This window comes from Centropristis striata, chromosome 21 (assembly GCF_030273125.1).
Source record: "Centropristis striata isolate RG_2023a ecotype Rhode Island chromosome 21, C.striata_1.0, whole genome shotgun sequence".
Lineage (NCBI taxonomy): Eukaryota > Metazoa > Chordata > Actinopteri > Perciformes > Serranidae > Centropristis > Centropristis striata.
In genome coordinates, this window is record NC_081537.1 from 29,474,445 (window position 1) to 29,489,368 (window position 14,924).

Here is a 14,924-nt window from a genome sequence, read left to right on the forward strand (position 1 = left end):
TTTATGCGACGCATACAGCAATGGCGAGCGGCAAAAAGAGTGCCCTGCTTTCCTCTTTGGCAGACTATGGAGACGATTCAGAGCCCGACTCTGACCCCGAACCAGAAGAGACAGGTATGTGACAATAAATTCAATAGTCATTTCGGTTTTTATTGTCTAAAACACGCTGTGTTGCTTTGCGACATCTATCCCGGCTATTCATGTGGTGGCTAACGTTAGCTTGAAGCTAACTTAGCTATTTACAATGTCCAATATATTTCAGACGTGTTTATTAAAAAACATGAACCTACACAAAGTTTAACTGTATCAAGTTATTCCAGCAGGGTTTTATTTTGTTTTTCGGATTTTGCCTGCCACATAATGGTCGTAAAATGGTGAAAATGATGGTGTCAACAACATAGGTGTCGTAGCCATAACGTTAGTTAGAGCTAGTGTCTCACTTAGCTCCAGTTAGTTTACTATCATCATTCACTGTCCTTCAATTGTATCGAATCGTAATGAAATCCTATATCAATATGTCCTTTATACAACCAGCTTGTCTAAACAAACAGTCCTTCAGTAATGTAAACTGCCCTACAAAGTCTAACTGCAGTAACTACATTTTTGGTCTAAATTGAGTTATAAGTCTCAATTTGTCTGCTTTGGATATATATACTAATTTAAACATAAACATAATAGAAATTATAAGTTTATTTGAAAGGGAAATTTTTATCTAGATAGTGATGAAGTAATAAAGTGAGATAAAATTACATTAATACTAAAATATAACATTTCTTTATAATAAGTCTAAAGTACACAAATCTTTGAATAGAGTTGTTAAAAACTTTTAAATACATTTATAACACAATCAATTTGAAAATGTTTATTCACTGAAAACAAAATATAAAAGCTGAAAGAAGACAACAACATTGTAGTTACTGCACTCTGTTTATCATTACTATTAGAGCCTTTTACAGTCCAGAGTGCAGAGTGCAGTAACTACATTTTTAGGGTCAAAAGGCAAATAAATCATCATGATTTTTGAGCATAAAAATTCAATATCAATACATGAAGAAATAAGTGTCATATCACTTATCTACATATAACCCATTTGGCTGGCCAGTTAAAAATGTTAAAAACCTTTAAAGCAATTTTTCTCAGTTTTACCTTTTGTGTAGTTACAGCAGTTAAACTTTGTAGGGCAGAATTGTTAGGATTCATTTTTAAACCCTGCTTGAAGTGTGTGTGCGTGTGGTAAAATTATTTTGCCAGTTTTTGAATGGAGTATAGCTTTGTGATGTCTTCTTACAGCCTGCTCGTGGGACTCCGATGCATTAAGGTTAATACAGAACTAAGGGTTTAGTTTCGTCTTATTTCCAAGCCAGCCGCCCCTGATGCAGGTTGAAGCCTTTCACCATAGTTCATTTTTGTGAGACGATATTTTGGCCCAGATATTATTGCGGTAAATATAGACAATCTTGTCATTTTGCAGACCATTTTATGCCACTGACATAATGACAATATAGTAGCATAATAATGCAAGTAAACCCTTTTAAAACAACAATGAACCATTTTTTTAAGAATATTCACACATGGGAAATGCTATATAGTGGGGCGGATTAGCTCAATATTTTACAACAATCGTTCACTTTGTGATAAAAGCATGAAATTTGGTAGATGTGTTGGTGAATATGTTTCGAACAAATCTGGATATTGGGCCACCTCAAAAGCGCCCCCTAGTGGCCATGGCAGGCATTTGTTATACAAATAAATCAATGATGAATAAAAACTGCCCTTTTAATAATACCAACTGGTGATGAATTGTATATTGTTGGAAAGCCTGATTAGTCACCTTTACAACGAGGTACAGCTTGTAATGATCGTGCATTCATGGAATGAGCAACGGGGCTAAACGTGTGGGTAGCACCCCCCAAAAATGTGCATCCCCTGTGTAGTGGGGCAGATTAGCTGAACAATCGTTCATTTTGTGATAAAAGCATCAAATTTGGTACACTCATTGCTGAATACATGTTTAATGAATCTGGATATTGGGCCATCGCAAAAAAAATTCTGATGGCTGTGGCGGCCATTTTTAAAAATGGCCATTTAAAAGCGGCCATTTTTAAAAATGGCCGCCGGTGGTTACTGGCGTGGAATGCTTTGCCTACCCTACAGCTGCTGTTTCGTGTTTTCAGCACCACAAATATAATTTAGAGACATGTTAAAGTGACAAAAGCTTTATTACAGTCTAATAGAAAAGAACATTAACTTTGTATAACATTTTATTAGGTCTTGATATTCCCATTCACAGGCTACGGCCTCCTCTTTAGCTTGTATTCTTCTGTTGCTCCTTAAAAATAAAAAATAATTTTCAATATTGTATGACCTGCAACAATAAAAATAAAACACATTTAGACAGAGAAAAAAATCATACATTTTAAAAATTCTACTAGGGTTACTTGTAGCAGGTTACTCTTTCTGGCAAAATCCTTGTACTGAGGTGTGTGACTTAGTCAGGCGGCTTAGCCAAATAAAGGGGACACGCCGGACAAAAGCAACACATTTTTTCCACATACTCTCTATCATTATAGGTTTCAATTTTTAGTAGGAGCCACTTCATCAAGATTGCGGTGATGGCAGCCATATAAAGTCTATGAGAAATGCTATATCTTCCAAGCCACTTAGAAGGTCAATCTTGGTGTCAAAATATACATTTTCTGGGTCCAGGAATCATTTAAAGCTATTGAGAATATCACTAGATGATTATTTGATCAAATAGATATGTTCATTTTCACTCAGACTGGGCAACTCGCTTCAAGTGCTGCAGCAGGGTATCCTGAGTTGAAACTGTTTGGAATCAATGTTCACGGGAGAGTGTGGATTAGCTGCCATGTACACTGCTCAAAAAATTGGAGGGAACGCTTTCATCTCATGTCAGATCTTGATCAACAAATTATTTACAGTTTTTTCTTTGACCCAGAAAATGTATATTTTGACACCAAGATTGACCTTCTAAGTGGTGTGGAAGATATATTGGTTCTCATAGACTTATGGCTTATATGGCTGCCATCTCCTATCTGAAATCTTGATGAAGTGGCTCCTACCAAAAGTTGAAACCTTTGGTGATAGAGAGCATGTGGAAAAATTTTGGTGCTTTTGTCCGGCGTGTCCCTTTCTTCTCAAATCTGGTCCTAAGCCGCCTGATTAACTGTGATGGAGTTATAAAATACATTTAAAAAAAGAAAAAAAGAACCACATGGGCAAAGGAGACATTACATATAGTGTGTGTGTGTGCCTGTGTGTGTGTGTGTGTGTGTGTGCAGAGAGGGATGTCCACATTCCACAGGACATAATTTAACAGTGTCTTATTAAGCTTTCACACCCAACAGCCACTGATACATGTTCCAAGCTAACTAGCTAGCTTAAGTACCTATTTTTGCTATCTTGCTAATTTACTTTTCCGCCAAGGCCCATGATGATTGTTTTTCTCTTTAGCCTTTATGATGTTCATAACATATTTTATTCATAATTATAACAGGTGAAATAAAATATTTAGACATACCTTGATGGACAGTCCACTGCACTGCTTGTCCCAGGAAGCAAATGCTAGCTAGCTCATTTACTAGCTAGCTCATTTGCTAGCTAGCTCGATGGCTAGCCCGATTGTGGTGGGGCAGGAAAAATAACTGAAAGAGTGTCTAACTGGATTTTTGTTAATTTAATATGTGTATTTACATTTTTTAATTTACGTTTGTATATTTAGTTTAAATTTTTTAAATATTTTAAGAAATAATTTAAATATTTTTTGTAATTTTAACGAAGAAAATGACTGCTATGGCCACTAGGGGGCGAATTTTACGATGGCCTAATATACAGATTTGTTTGAAACATATCCACCAACACATCCACCAAATTGTGTGCTTCTATCACAAAGTAAACAATTCTTGTGATTTATTGAGCTAATCCGCCCCACAGGGGATGCACATTTTTGGGGGTTGCTACCCACACGTTTAGCCCCGTTGCTCATTCCATGAATGCACGATCCTTACAAGCTGTACCTCGTTGTAAAGGTGACTAATCAGGCTTTCCAACAATATACAATTCATCACCAGTTGGTATTATTAAAAGGGCAGTTTTTATTCATCATTGATTTATTTGTATAACAAATGCCTGCCACAGCCACTAGGGGGCGCTTTTGAGGTGGCCCAATATCCAGATTTGTTTGAAACATATTCACCAACACATCTACCAAATTTCATGCTTTTATCACAAAGTGAACGATTGTTCAGCTAATCCGCCCCACTAATATGAAAAGTGACAGCACACAACCATAACAATAAATAATGCTTCTCTTAATAATACAGAACAAAAAACATTGTTTTTTATCCTGTTCATTGAGCTTACTGATGTGAAATAAATGCTAAAGAGATGAACACAAATCTTATCATGTTTATTCTAGAATCATGTTTGCTTAAATGTTGGTGGTATTTTTTACATAAACAAACAGGCTAAAATAAAGCGTGACAAATATATTGGTTTACTGGTATTGTCGGAGGATATTGGCCTGTCAAAGGCATATCGGTATCAGTGTATATGCTGTCCTGTATGTGCTGTTATGAAATATATTTTTACACAATATATAATGCATGCTGTGATTTAGGATGGTGTTGCCTATTCATTTTTAAAAATGAATTTTTAAAATTTTCTAAAATGGTAAGCAATTGACTGAAACTGCACAATAATTATGTTTATTCATAAAGTTATTTTATTCCTATTTATTCTTTATTTTCTCAGTTATCATTTATTAATTTGGCTGACAATGAAATTCATTGTTTGTATTATGTATAAAAAAATTAAATATTATCTAATAAAGCTTTATGTTTGAAAAAATAGCTCTCTTGGTACATTTGCAGTGGTGAAAAATCATTGCACAATCCAAATAAACAAGGTGTATTTATATTCCAGCTCCAAAAATACTATATCAGTAGGGCTGGGCAATATGGACCAAAAGTCATATCCTGATATTTTTAGCCTGAATATCGATATATATATATATATATATATAATTTTTTTTTTTTTGCAAAGTCAGAGCAAATGTTCAGTCAAAGTCAAAGCCAAATATGACCTGTCACAAGTAGTTTAATTGAAACCGTTTATTAAAGTGAACATAAATACAGGAGTACCTTTTTTTTTTTTTTTTTTAATCAGAGTTCCATAAAGTGCACATTTAAATTAAAAAAAAGATCTTAAATGAAAATAGCCTACGAAATAAAATAGGCCAGACTTTTTCTGAAATAAATATATTTATATGAGAAAAGAATAACAAACATTACAAAAGATCTAAATATGACAAACCCTAGAATCAAATCAAAATTACTTCATTCATCCCCGAGGGGAAATTCAGTTAGTCTGGTAGAATCTCTTGAAGAATGAGACAGCCTGATGGCTGTAGGAGCGAAGGATCTTTTGAATCTTTTGAAAGGGTAGCATTTATATATAAAGAGAGAAAAAAACTATATAGATATATGCAATATGGTCTAATTCCATATCACATTTAAAAATATTTCGATTTATATTTTTCAAATCGATATATATCGCCCAGCCCTATATATCAGCCACTAATTTTAACATGCTTAAATGTATTCTCTCCCATGTGCCATATCTGTAAGATGCAAAGTACTTTCAGGAAAACAAACAAACACAAAAACTACATATTAATAATAAATGCCAAAATAGCAGAAATGTATGTATATAATGTATATAGATTGTATGTATATGTCTTATTTTTGTTATATTCTTAATAATGTTTTCCATATCTATATGTCTGTCTTGAGCTGCTTTGACAACTACATTTCCCCACTGTGGGAACAATAAAGTCATATCTTATCTTGTCCCATATAAATCCCATATCGGCCAGGCTCTAGTTTTAAACCCAATGGGTAATATCGTATGACACATGGATATGAGCATGGTAACTTTACTGAGCTGGATAAGCAGATATTGTAATAATTGTTAGTAGGGCTGCGACTAACGATTATTTTCATTATCGATTAATCTGTCGACTATTTAAACGATTAATCGATTAGTTGTTTGGTCAATAAAATGTTGAAAAATATTAATCAGTGTTTTCCAAACCACAAGATGACGTCTTCAAATCTCTTGTTTTGTCCACAAACCAAAGAGATATTTAGTTTAGTGTCATAAAGGAAAAAAGAAACCAGAAATATTCACAGTGAAGAAGCTGAAATCAGAGAATTTGGACTTATTGTCTTTAAAAACTGCTGATTAATTTAATAATCGATTATTGTTCGATTAATTGAGTGATTTTTGCAGCTCTAATTGTTAGTTGTTGCCTCTTGCAGTTATCTGTATGCCTCTCTGTCTCTTCCTATCCGTCACTAGGGGGCCGTGGTGGTCTGGTGTACGGCTACGAGGATGATGACCTCAACCGAACTGAAGATGCTGAGGACAAGGTGTCTGCAGATGAGGACAGCAGAGAGAGCAACTCGGTCAGTATTTGAGCTCAAATTTTTGTGAAAACGTACTCCTTACTACGAGGAACATTGCACCCTCTAGGTTCATTTCTGTTAACCTTTCAGTTGGATTCCACTGTTTGGTTTTAAGTGACTGAATAAGCAGAGCTGGGTGTGGTGTTAGAGAATTTGGTGCTTTGTGACATGTTCAGGATGGGATCTAATGTGAGACTATTACTGAGCTGCAGGGGAATGAGGAGGCTGACAGGAGGCTTGTTGTGGCAGTAACTGCAAAGTAATCAACACTGCATGAGTGTAATCATCAAACTGCATCAGTTCATGTTTGTTCATCAGATCAGAGACCTCACTAGTTCTGCAGAGTCTTTTAAAAAGAAACCAATAAGCTTTAATTGCAGTAACCGGCTACTACATCAGTTTGACGATCTATAAAATGACAATTAAGAAATGGATATATTTTAGGTTGATCATTTGTATTTAACCAGTATTTTTCCAGCCAAACCAATTTCTCTTTCAAACAACAGCTGTACAAAAAGCTATGTGCTATTTCATATAAAACTAGTGAATATATGAGGGATGCACAATATGGATTTTTTTTTTCAGTCAATACCAAGGTTATAATAATTTTGGATTTTTCATTAGTTTTAGTTTTGATTTCGTTGTCAATTTTTGTTTTCAAATTCAGTTAGTTTCTATTAGTTTTAGTGCTAGTTTTTTTGTAATGGGGTATTTGTTGGGTGCCAGATTAAAAAAAGTCACAATAAATGTTTCCTTTATTCCCTTTTATTATTCATAAAACCAGATAAATTAAATAGATTTCATATCAACCAAAAAGGTTTACGCATGAAAAAAGTTGACAAAGATGAAAACGAAGGACATTTTCACTATAATTTTAGTTAGTTTTAGTTAGTTTTGTAACCACAAAATACAGTTTCAGTTAGTTATCGTTTGTTTTTAAAAACTTGTTTTTATTTTTATTTCAGTTAACAAATTTTTTTTTCAATTCTCGTTTTCGTTATTTCATTAAACCACAATTTCAAATATTAAAGATCTATTCCAGTTTAGTTGTTGTTGTTAGACTTGTAGAGAAACCATGTTTTCATTTTTTCATCACTTTTGTTGATCCTCAGAAAATCAATCAAATAATAATTATAATTTCCAGGCAGCCACACTCGGTCCAACAATGGCTGATTGCTTCTATATTAGCGCAGTTGTATGTATAGTTACATTAATATTATGAGTATTGTACTCATTGTAGAATTAGATCTTGCTTCAATTAGATACGATTTTACCCACTCTTTAAAATCAGTAAATCTGCTGAATCACAGCAGACATTCTAAACAAAAAACTTTATTTATTTATCTTATTGTTTATTTTTACATGGACCGCATACAATTAAAAGTAATTGCACCAGATTTAGCTTGTAGGTCATTTACATTTGATGTCCCATTTTGGTTAGCAACTTGTCCACTTTTCTAACAATCACCAGCTCTTGTTTGGTTGTAATAAACCTGTAATTAATTCAATTCAACCCCTTGGAAAATGTCTGACTTTACACACTAATGTAAACCATAAGACATTTTTTTGTTTGAAATTAAACGGCAAAACTGTTTGTCGTCTCACTGGGAAAGTTGAGTGACCAAATAGGGCGATTAGTTCTTTTGTTGTCACCTTACACTGGAAGTTAGCAAGCAGTGATAATCATGATCAAAATATACAGTCAAAGTGAATTTAAACAGCTGGTAAAAGAAACAAACTGGAAAAAGAAATTGATTGCTCTGGGTTGAAATAAATTAAATTTATAGTAACAATTGAGACGTAATGATGAAGGCATCAAGAATTGTTAAGTTTAGATGTCTTTAAATGGTGCTTGAATTTTAAAAACCTAGCTGTTACGCCTTTGAACTCCTTAAATATCTACTTCTGTCAGAACCTTACCTGTACTTGGCTGCACAGGCTTTCTGCTAAAAATTTAAAGTCTCAGGTCAAAGCCAAGATGACCCTGATGGCATCATCAGCGTTATTTTTAGAATCCTCGCTCTGGAGCCGCAGCAGACATACAAGTGACCTCTTATATAAAAAAATGATGTGGTGCCCTTTTAAGTAACGGTTGACTAGTCCTAATAGATATTGCACCTTTTGTGGAAAGAATTTACAACGTCAAACACATTTCACAAAATGTTAGTAATGTTCCTTAAAGGGATAGTGGGGTTGTATGAGGTGCTGACCCCCATGTATTACCTGCAGTAGATGATGGTCTGCATGTTTTGTTGCAGTCCCCGTCTGCAGCAATAAATTCATTTTATTCCTGCCTGGAGCGTGCATCTGGTTCTCCAAACTGGGAACACACAGACCATCGTCTACAGCAGGTAATATATTGACTGTGGGTAAGTACGTCATGCAACCACACAAACAATCTGAACTATCCCTTTAAACAAAGACTTTGTAGTATGACATGTACGAGGGTATAAAACAGAAAAGGGTTGACCAGTTTTTTAGTCCATTGCTGGGTGCTGGGTGTCTTCCAGTGACTGTACTGCTGCATGGCTCCCTCCTGCTCTAATCTCCCTTTGATCCTTAACATTCTGCATTTTTTATTTTTTATAGGAAATGGACGAATCTGACGAGGGGAGGGACGCAGATGATGTTGAGGTATTTGAACACCCACATGGTGTGGGATGGATTGGATTTGGAAAAGGGTCTTGTTTGGTGACTAACCTAAAGCTGTCCCCAATTGCTATGATGGAGCTTGTCCACTAGATGGTGCTGTGGGCTCATTTATGTCAGATAAATTCTCTAGTATGTCTCAATGTAGGTAAGAGCAGATCAGTGCTGGTGCTTAACATGTGCTGAGTTGCTTGGCTGATGCAGCTTAGTGTGAAACCTTTTCTGAAGTAGAGCGCTCCACCAGCAGTGTTGTTTTTCACTAACCCCACCCTGTGTGTGTGTTGTAACGCCATGTGAGCTGGACAGCATGCCAGCTTCCTGCTGTGCTGTTTGGTACAGGTCAGTGAGGTGAGAGTGAGTCACAAACCTAACAAGCAGGAACAATACAAATCCGAGGATGTCTGTAGCTTTGTTTTACAACCAGTCTGTGATTGATTATAATCTGATAAGTTGATGTTTTGTCTCAACATTATGCCATGTCATTGATCAGAGATAACAGTGCTGACAATGTAAGGATTTTGTGATTTAACTGTAACAGTATGCGTCATTAAGTGATTTCTCAATATTGCATGATTCAACATGCAGAGCATTATTTCCATAGTTTTCTTTCTTAACCCATGCTCCTCAGCTTTCAAAAGCTAACATTACCCAGCATCCTGCAGGAGATCTGATACCTCAGACCTCATTCAGAGATGATCTGAGCCTCATTCTTCAAGCAATGTGTACACAAATACATAGGCCTGTATAATTATTTCAATTGCTAATAACAATAATTACAAGCGACTTATCAAGCTTAGGAAAAGTTATCGAGGTCATGTCCTTTTATCGACCAGTTTTTTACATGCATGTTTGTTTACATAGTATCGCTAACATTTTAGCTAACATTTTGCAGTAAATTACCATTATAAGATTTGGAAGCAGTGTCTAAGCTGAGTTAACAGAAAAAAAACACACATTTTATATATTTATATATATATATAATTTAACCAGGTAGAGACCCGACCAAGAAGGCAGCATAAAAAAGAAACAAGTTACAACATTACACACAGTTATAGACATTAAATACAAATACAGCCATCACAAGAACACTGAGTGAGCATCGGTTGCCAACTTATATGGAGCAGTCACACTGACCAACGGAAGCGATTTCTTTGTCCTTTAAAATCGGTTTGAAGTCCCTGATAGTTATCAACTTACACAGTTTCAAGTCCTTTTGAAAATATCTAGGACAATATATCATCCGACAAAATGTAGTTATTGTGACAGGCCTGCAAATGCCCCCTTGGACACATTAAGGACAGCCTCTGTGGGGAGGAGGTGTCACTGCGCGCCTCATGTTTATAGATGCGGGAGATGCATTGCTGCTGCTGTATTTCTCATGTCAGAAACCACTGAGAGTGATTCTTGTGTTTTGAGTGTTCTTATCATACTGTTATGATCAGTCAGTGTTTTTGTACTGGTGCTCCGACACTGCTGGCCACCTGCACTCCTCCCAGCCTCTCTGAAGCTCCATGAACAGCTGGTGGGGTCGGGGACCACCACTATACAATAACCTCATAGTTTCACGTTCATTAAATGTATCCAAAGTCTTCTATGTGTAGGATCTTACTACAGACATTCCTGTACTTCTCAACCGACGACTGCTGTATTAGACATGTCTTTACTCACGCACGTAGAGCAGGCAAGTGAGATCTGATCACATATGGTCAATCAAGACGCATGTAAATAAGCATTCCAATGCCATGTGTCAAAAGATGTACTTGCCGTCCACTTGTGATCGGACCACATATCTTAATACCAAGTATGAACAGCCTCCCTGATTGTGTTATAGTCTGTCAGTGGCCTGCACCAAGCCCCTATCTAAAGTGGGGATGGGTAGTTCAAGCAAAAATACTATACTATATTTGACGATTATTCTAAGATTTGGTAAGTTAAAAATAAACGTGATGTTTTATGTAACATTATCTGAAAGTAAACTGCGTAGTTTGTACGGTATCAATGAAGCGGAGCCTTTCAGGTTAAGCTGCTGTGCAAGTCTGTCTCATAACCAACAACAAACGGGACTAAACAACTCGACATACTACAGCACTTAACTATAGCAGCTAACAATGTTATATACAATATAATATACTAAAGTTAAATATCTCTGAAACGCTGCAGGTACCCAGAAGCTAACTACTGGGTTGTTCCAACAAGAACTTGGATAGTATTTATGGGATTAGAACAAAAATCGCGCACTCGTAATGAGACCTGCGCGATCGCAAATCAAACATCCGCGGGCACATATTGTTTTTTCGAGCGCTTTCAAATCACTCGCGAGCTATTTTGTATCCTGCATCTCTGCTCCCTAGAGCAATATAGCAGCCTGCGAGGAGGAAAACACGCTTTGCACGTGCGCGGGTCCGCTCTCCTCTGCTCGCTCGCGACCATAGACTGTGCTCGCGACACTTTCACCTGCCCGCTCTCGAGTGAGTTTTTTTAGTGGGCGGTTTTTGTCAGTAAGGGGGCGGGCATGCCAATCACCATTGTACCGAATATGATTGGTTGAGCGACTTCGCTGATTAGACAGCAAGGTACGGCAGCTCCACTAGGACAAATGGGACAGATCTCGCAGCCCTGAATGCCTGAAGAACATGGGTTGTGATTTGGTGGTATATATTGCCTTGACTTGAAAGTTTGCAAAATGTCACACAGAGCAATGTACTCCAATATTTTTGTCTGAGCGCTGTCCTTTGTTTCCTCCATCGTATATTATATATATTAATCTGATAAAACGCTCTGATTTTTGTAACTTGGATCCTTCTGTTTTGATAAAAATATTTTGTTCATATTCTAAATGTAATTATTTGTCCCTGAAAATTATAAACATAATTTATTAAATTATTTAAAAAAAACTTAAACTTGCTCAATACATGCTTGTAAGCACATATTAGTGACCTGTAACAGTTTAGATTAAGATTACATGAAATAGTAGTTGTGATATGTAGCCTAGGGTAGTAGTGATATGTTTTATTATTATTTAATGTATATTTTAGTTTCATAACATTTATTAATAGGTTACTTTGCTACGTGGAAACCCAACCAGCAAAGGTCCCCTGCTACCCACAGCGGGGAGGGTGCCCAGGTCAAGGCAATATCGTTGACCCATGCATTGAACCAAAATGATTCCATAATAACTATTCTGACTTACATCAAGGAGTAGGACTTTGTTTGAAGGAATAGGATGTGAAGAACTTAGAACTCCAACTGCCTGCTACTCTCTCAATGACACTTTCACTGTTAAACACTCAATTACCACTTCTGTGTCAAAACAAACAAAAAAATATTTTCCAACTTAAGCCGCCAGTATGAGTTGGGCTCTTAAAACACTGTATCCTTCTTGTCCAGAAAAAGTCAGCTTCCTCCGAACTATACATCATAGTTTGTAGTTCAGACTCTCCATTTAACCCTGTTGACCTCACTATGACATCAACAGGACTATTATCAGACTTTAGACATACAACAGAAACACAAACTGAAGGCCTTATACACATAGTGTCCCTTAATCTAAATATATTATTGTAATAAGGTTATTTTTATTCATAAGCATTGTGTATTTGAAAATACAGGTAGATAATGTGGATCTTTATCCTGGTTAAACTGAACCATTGTATTTATTCTCCTTCAATTTTTGTAAATCAATATAGTAGCTGTATATTCATCATTTTAGAGGCCTTAATGTTAATGTTGCCACATTCGGCATTCAGGGCTGCGAGATTTGTCCCGAGTGTGCAATTTTTGTCAGTGTTCTAATCCCATAAGTATTCTCTTGTAAGTTTGGTAGGCCAACTTCCAACTGTTCTTCTTTGAGACTTTGTTAAACTCATCCATTATTATTGATCAGTCACCGCCACTAGCTGTCTGTTACACTTTGGGTTTAGCCTGTCGACCAATCAGAGGCTGTGGTTCTCACCATAAGGCAGCTTGGACAAGTAGGTTTTAGTAGGCTATGGGCCTAATAGCAATCATCCTGCCATTGTGTAGAGAAGAGCCGAACCTAATGTGCCACACAGAGAAGACAATATTTGCATAAACTACTTTTTTAATAATTTAATGGCATCATTTGAAAATCATGACCCATCTCTAGTCAAAAAAAATTTGGCTCCCAGTCCATTCCAGGTGCCTGTCTCTCAGATATATTATTTGAAAGAATGAGGGAGAATGCTTTTATTAGCACTCACTCTGTCTTCCCACTATATTATTCTTCTTTGCCGTTATCTTATCGATTGACTGTGAATGGCAGCTGTTAGTTGTTGTTTTGATACAGTTCTGGCTCATGGAAAATAAGAAGGTCACCACGCAGTACTTGGACCTGATTTAACCAGAGCAACTGAATACTCAGGAAGTCTTTGAAATTCTGCCATGGCCCTTTGCCCGGATATTTTGGGAAAGAGCTTTGTTGCACATATATAATTCATGGGGTGTTTGAGGGTTTTCATTGGCTTAAATTCAGGTTAAACATTAATGTTGGGGGAATTGTCTGCTGGATAGCTGATAGTGGTGTGATCTCAGGGCTCCAGCCAACAGGTCTTTGTAAAGTGTTTTGCAGATCCCTGTTGTATTTGGTTTAGCGTGTGGCAGCAGGGCATCATAGCGGATAGGGAGGTTTCTCTTAATGCTGATTATCAGACTTCCTGTGCCCACATTGCCAAGCATCTGGCTCTATAGATGGCAGTGTCAGTCTGTTGGTCCACAACTTTGATCAGTAGCTTACATTTAATAGTGTGTCAAACTGCACTCTCCTAACTAGCGTCTGTCAAGTTAAGAAAGATGTTGTAGACCATGTAGAAAACATCTGGTTCTTTTTATCACCATGGACTAAACATACATATACTAACCAGTCAGATACACCACTTTTATGTATGGAGAGATGTCAGACCAACCCAGCTACTTGTCCACACTGTGTACTTGTTCCATATAGGGACTTGATCCAGCAACCCTCTAGTTCCCAAGCCAAGTCCCCCCAGACTAAGCTGCTGCCAACAAATGACGAAATGCCAGCAAAACTGACACCAGTCTTAACCTTACTTCACTGTTTCTATATAAGTTGCCACCAACAAAACATTATGTAAGCACATTTCTGTGTACCGTTGTCTGCCTGTTTAAGGTGAAGGAGAAAAAAGGCACCTTGTGTCAGTTAATGGCAGTGGATAGCCACTGCAGTAGGGACAGTGCTGAAAAATGATCAGTTGTAGCGGCTTTCTGTGCTTTTGTTAGTGGTTCCAAATGCATGTGACTCTAGCTAAATGTTATCTTTTGGTTTCCAACCACAAGCTTTTCAGCAGAAAATCACCAGTTTACTGGGCAAGTATTTGATCTTTATAACATTGCTGTTAACACCCATTGTTGATGCATTTGACACAATTGTTCATGACATGGTTGGGTAGATGCTTGGACTTAAAGATGCCCCGATGACTTTTTTGCTGCCGATACAGATGGCCAATCATCAATGAGCCACATCAGCTCATACATGATGGATGCCAATCTTAACTTCGTTTTTTACATTACATTACATGTCATTTAGCTGACGCTTTTGTCCAAAGCGACTTGCAATAAGTTCATTTAACCTGAGGGTACTGGACTTAGACCACAGGAATCAAGTAATTACATAACTTTAAGAGCCAACTGTCATCGCTACAGGAGTGCTTCATGTTAAAGAAGAAAAGAAGAGCATTTCTTTTTACTTAAAAAAATATATACATATATGTTAGGTGACCATGACTTAGCCGAGGTATTGTTGGAAGAGAT

The 14,924-nt window shown here is 36.7% G+C and overlaps 1 protein-coding gene across 4 annotated transcripts in view; it reads left to right on the plus strand.

Annotated features, from left to right (window-relative positions):
* sap30bp (SAP30 binding protein) overlaps positions 1 to 14,924 on the plus strand; it is a 39,825-nt gene continuing 24,901 nt past the window's right edge. For 2 of the 4 annotated variants that reach the window (XM_059324685.1, XM_059324686.1), the window contains exons 1-4: positions 1 to 114; positions 6,382 to 6,488; positions 8,747 to 8,839; positions 9,078 to 9,122. In XM_059324685.1, the coding sequence (XP_059180668.1) occupies positions 21 to 114; positions 6,382 to 6,488; positions 8,747 to 8,839; positions 9,078 to 9,122 (339 nt within the window). In that variant the 5' untranslated portion in view covers positions 1 to 20. The remainder of the gene's footprint in view (positions 115 to 6,381; positions 6,489 to 8,746; positions 8,840 to 9,077; positions 9,123 to 14,924) is intronic. The other 2 variants (XM_059324687.1, XM_059324688.1) reach the window with 1 other exon arrangement.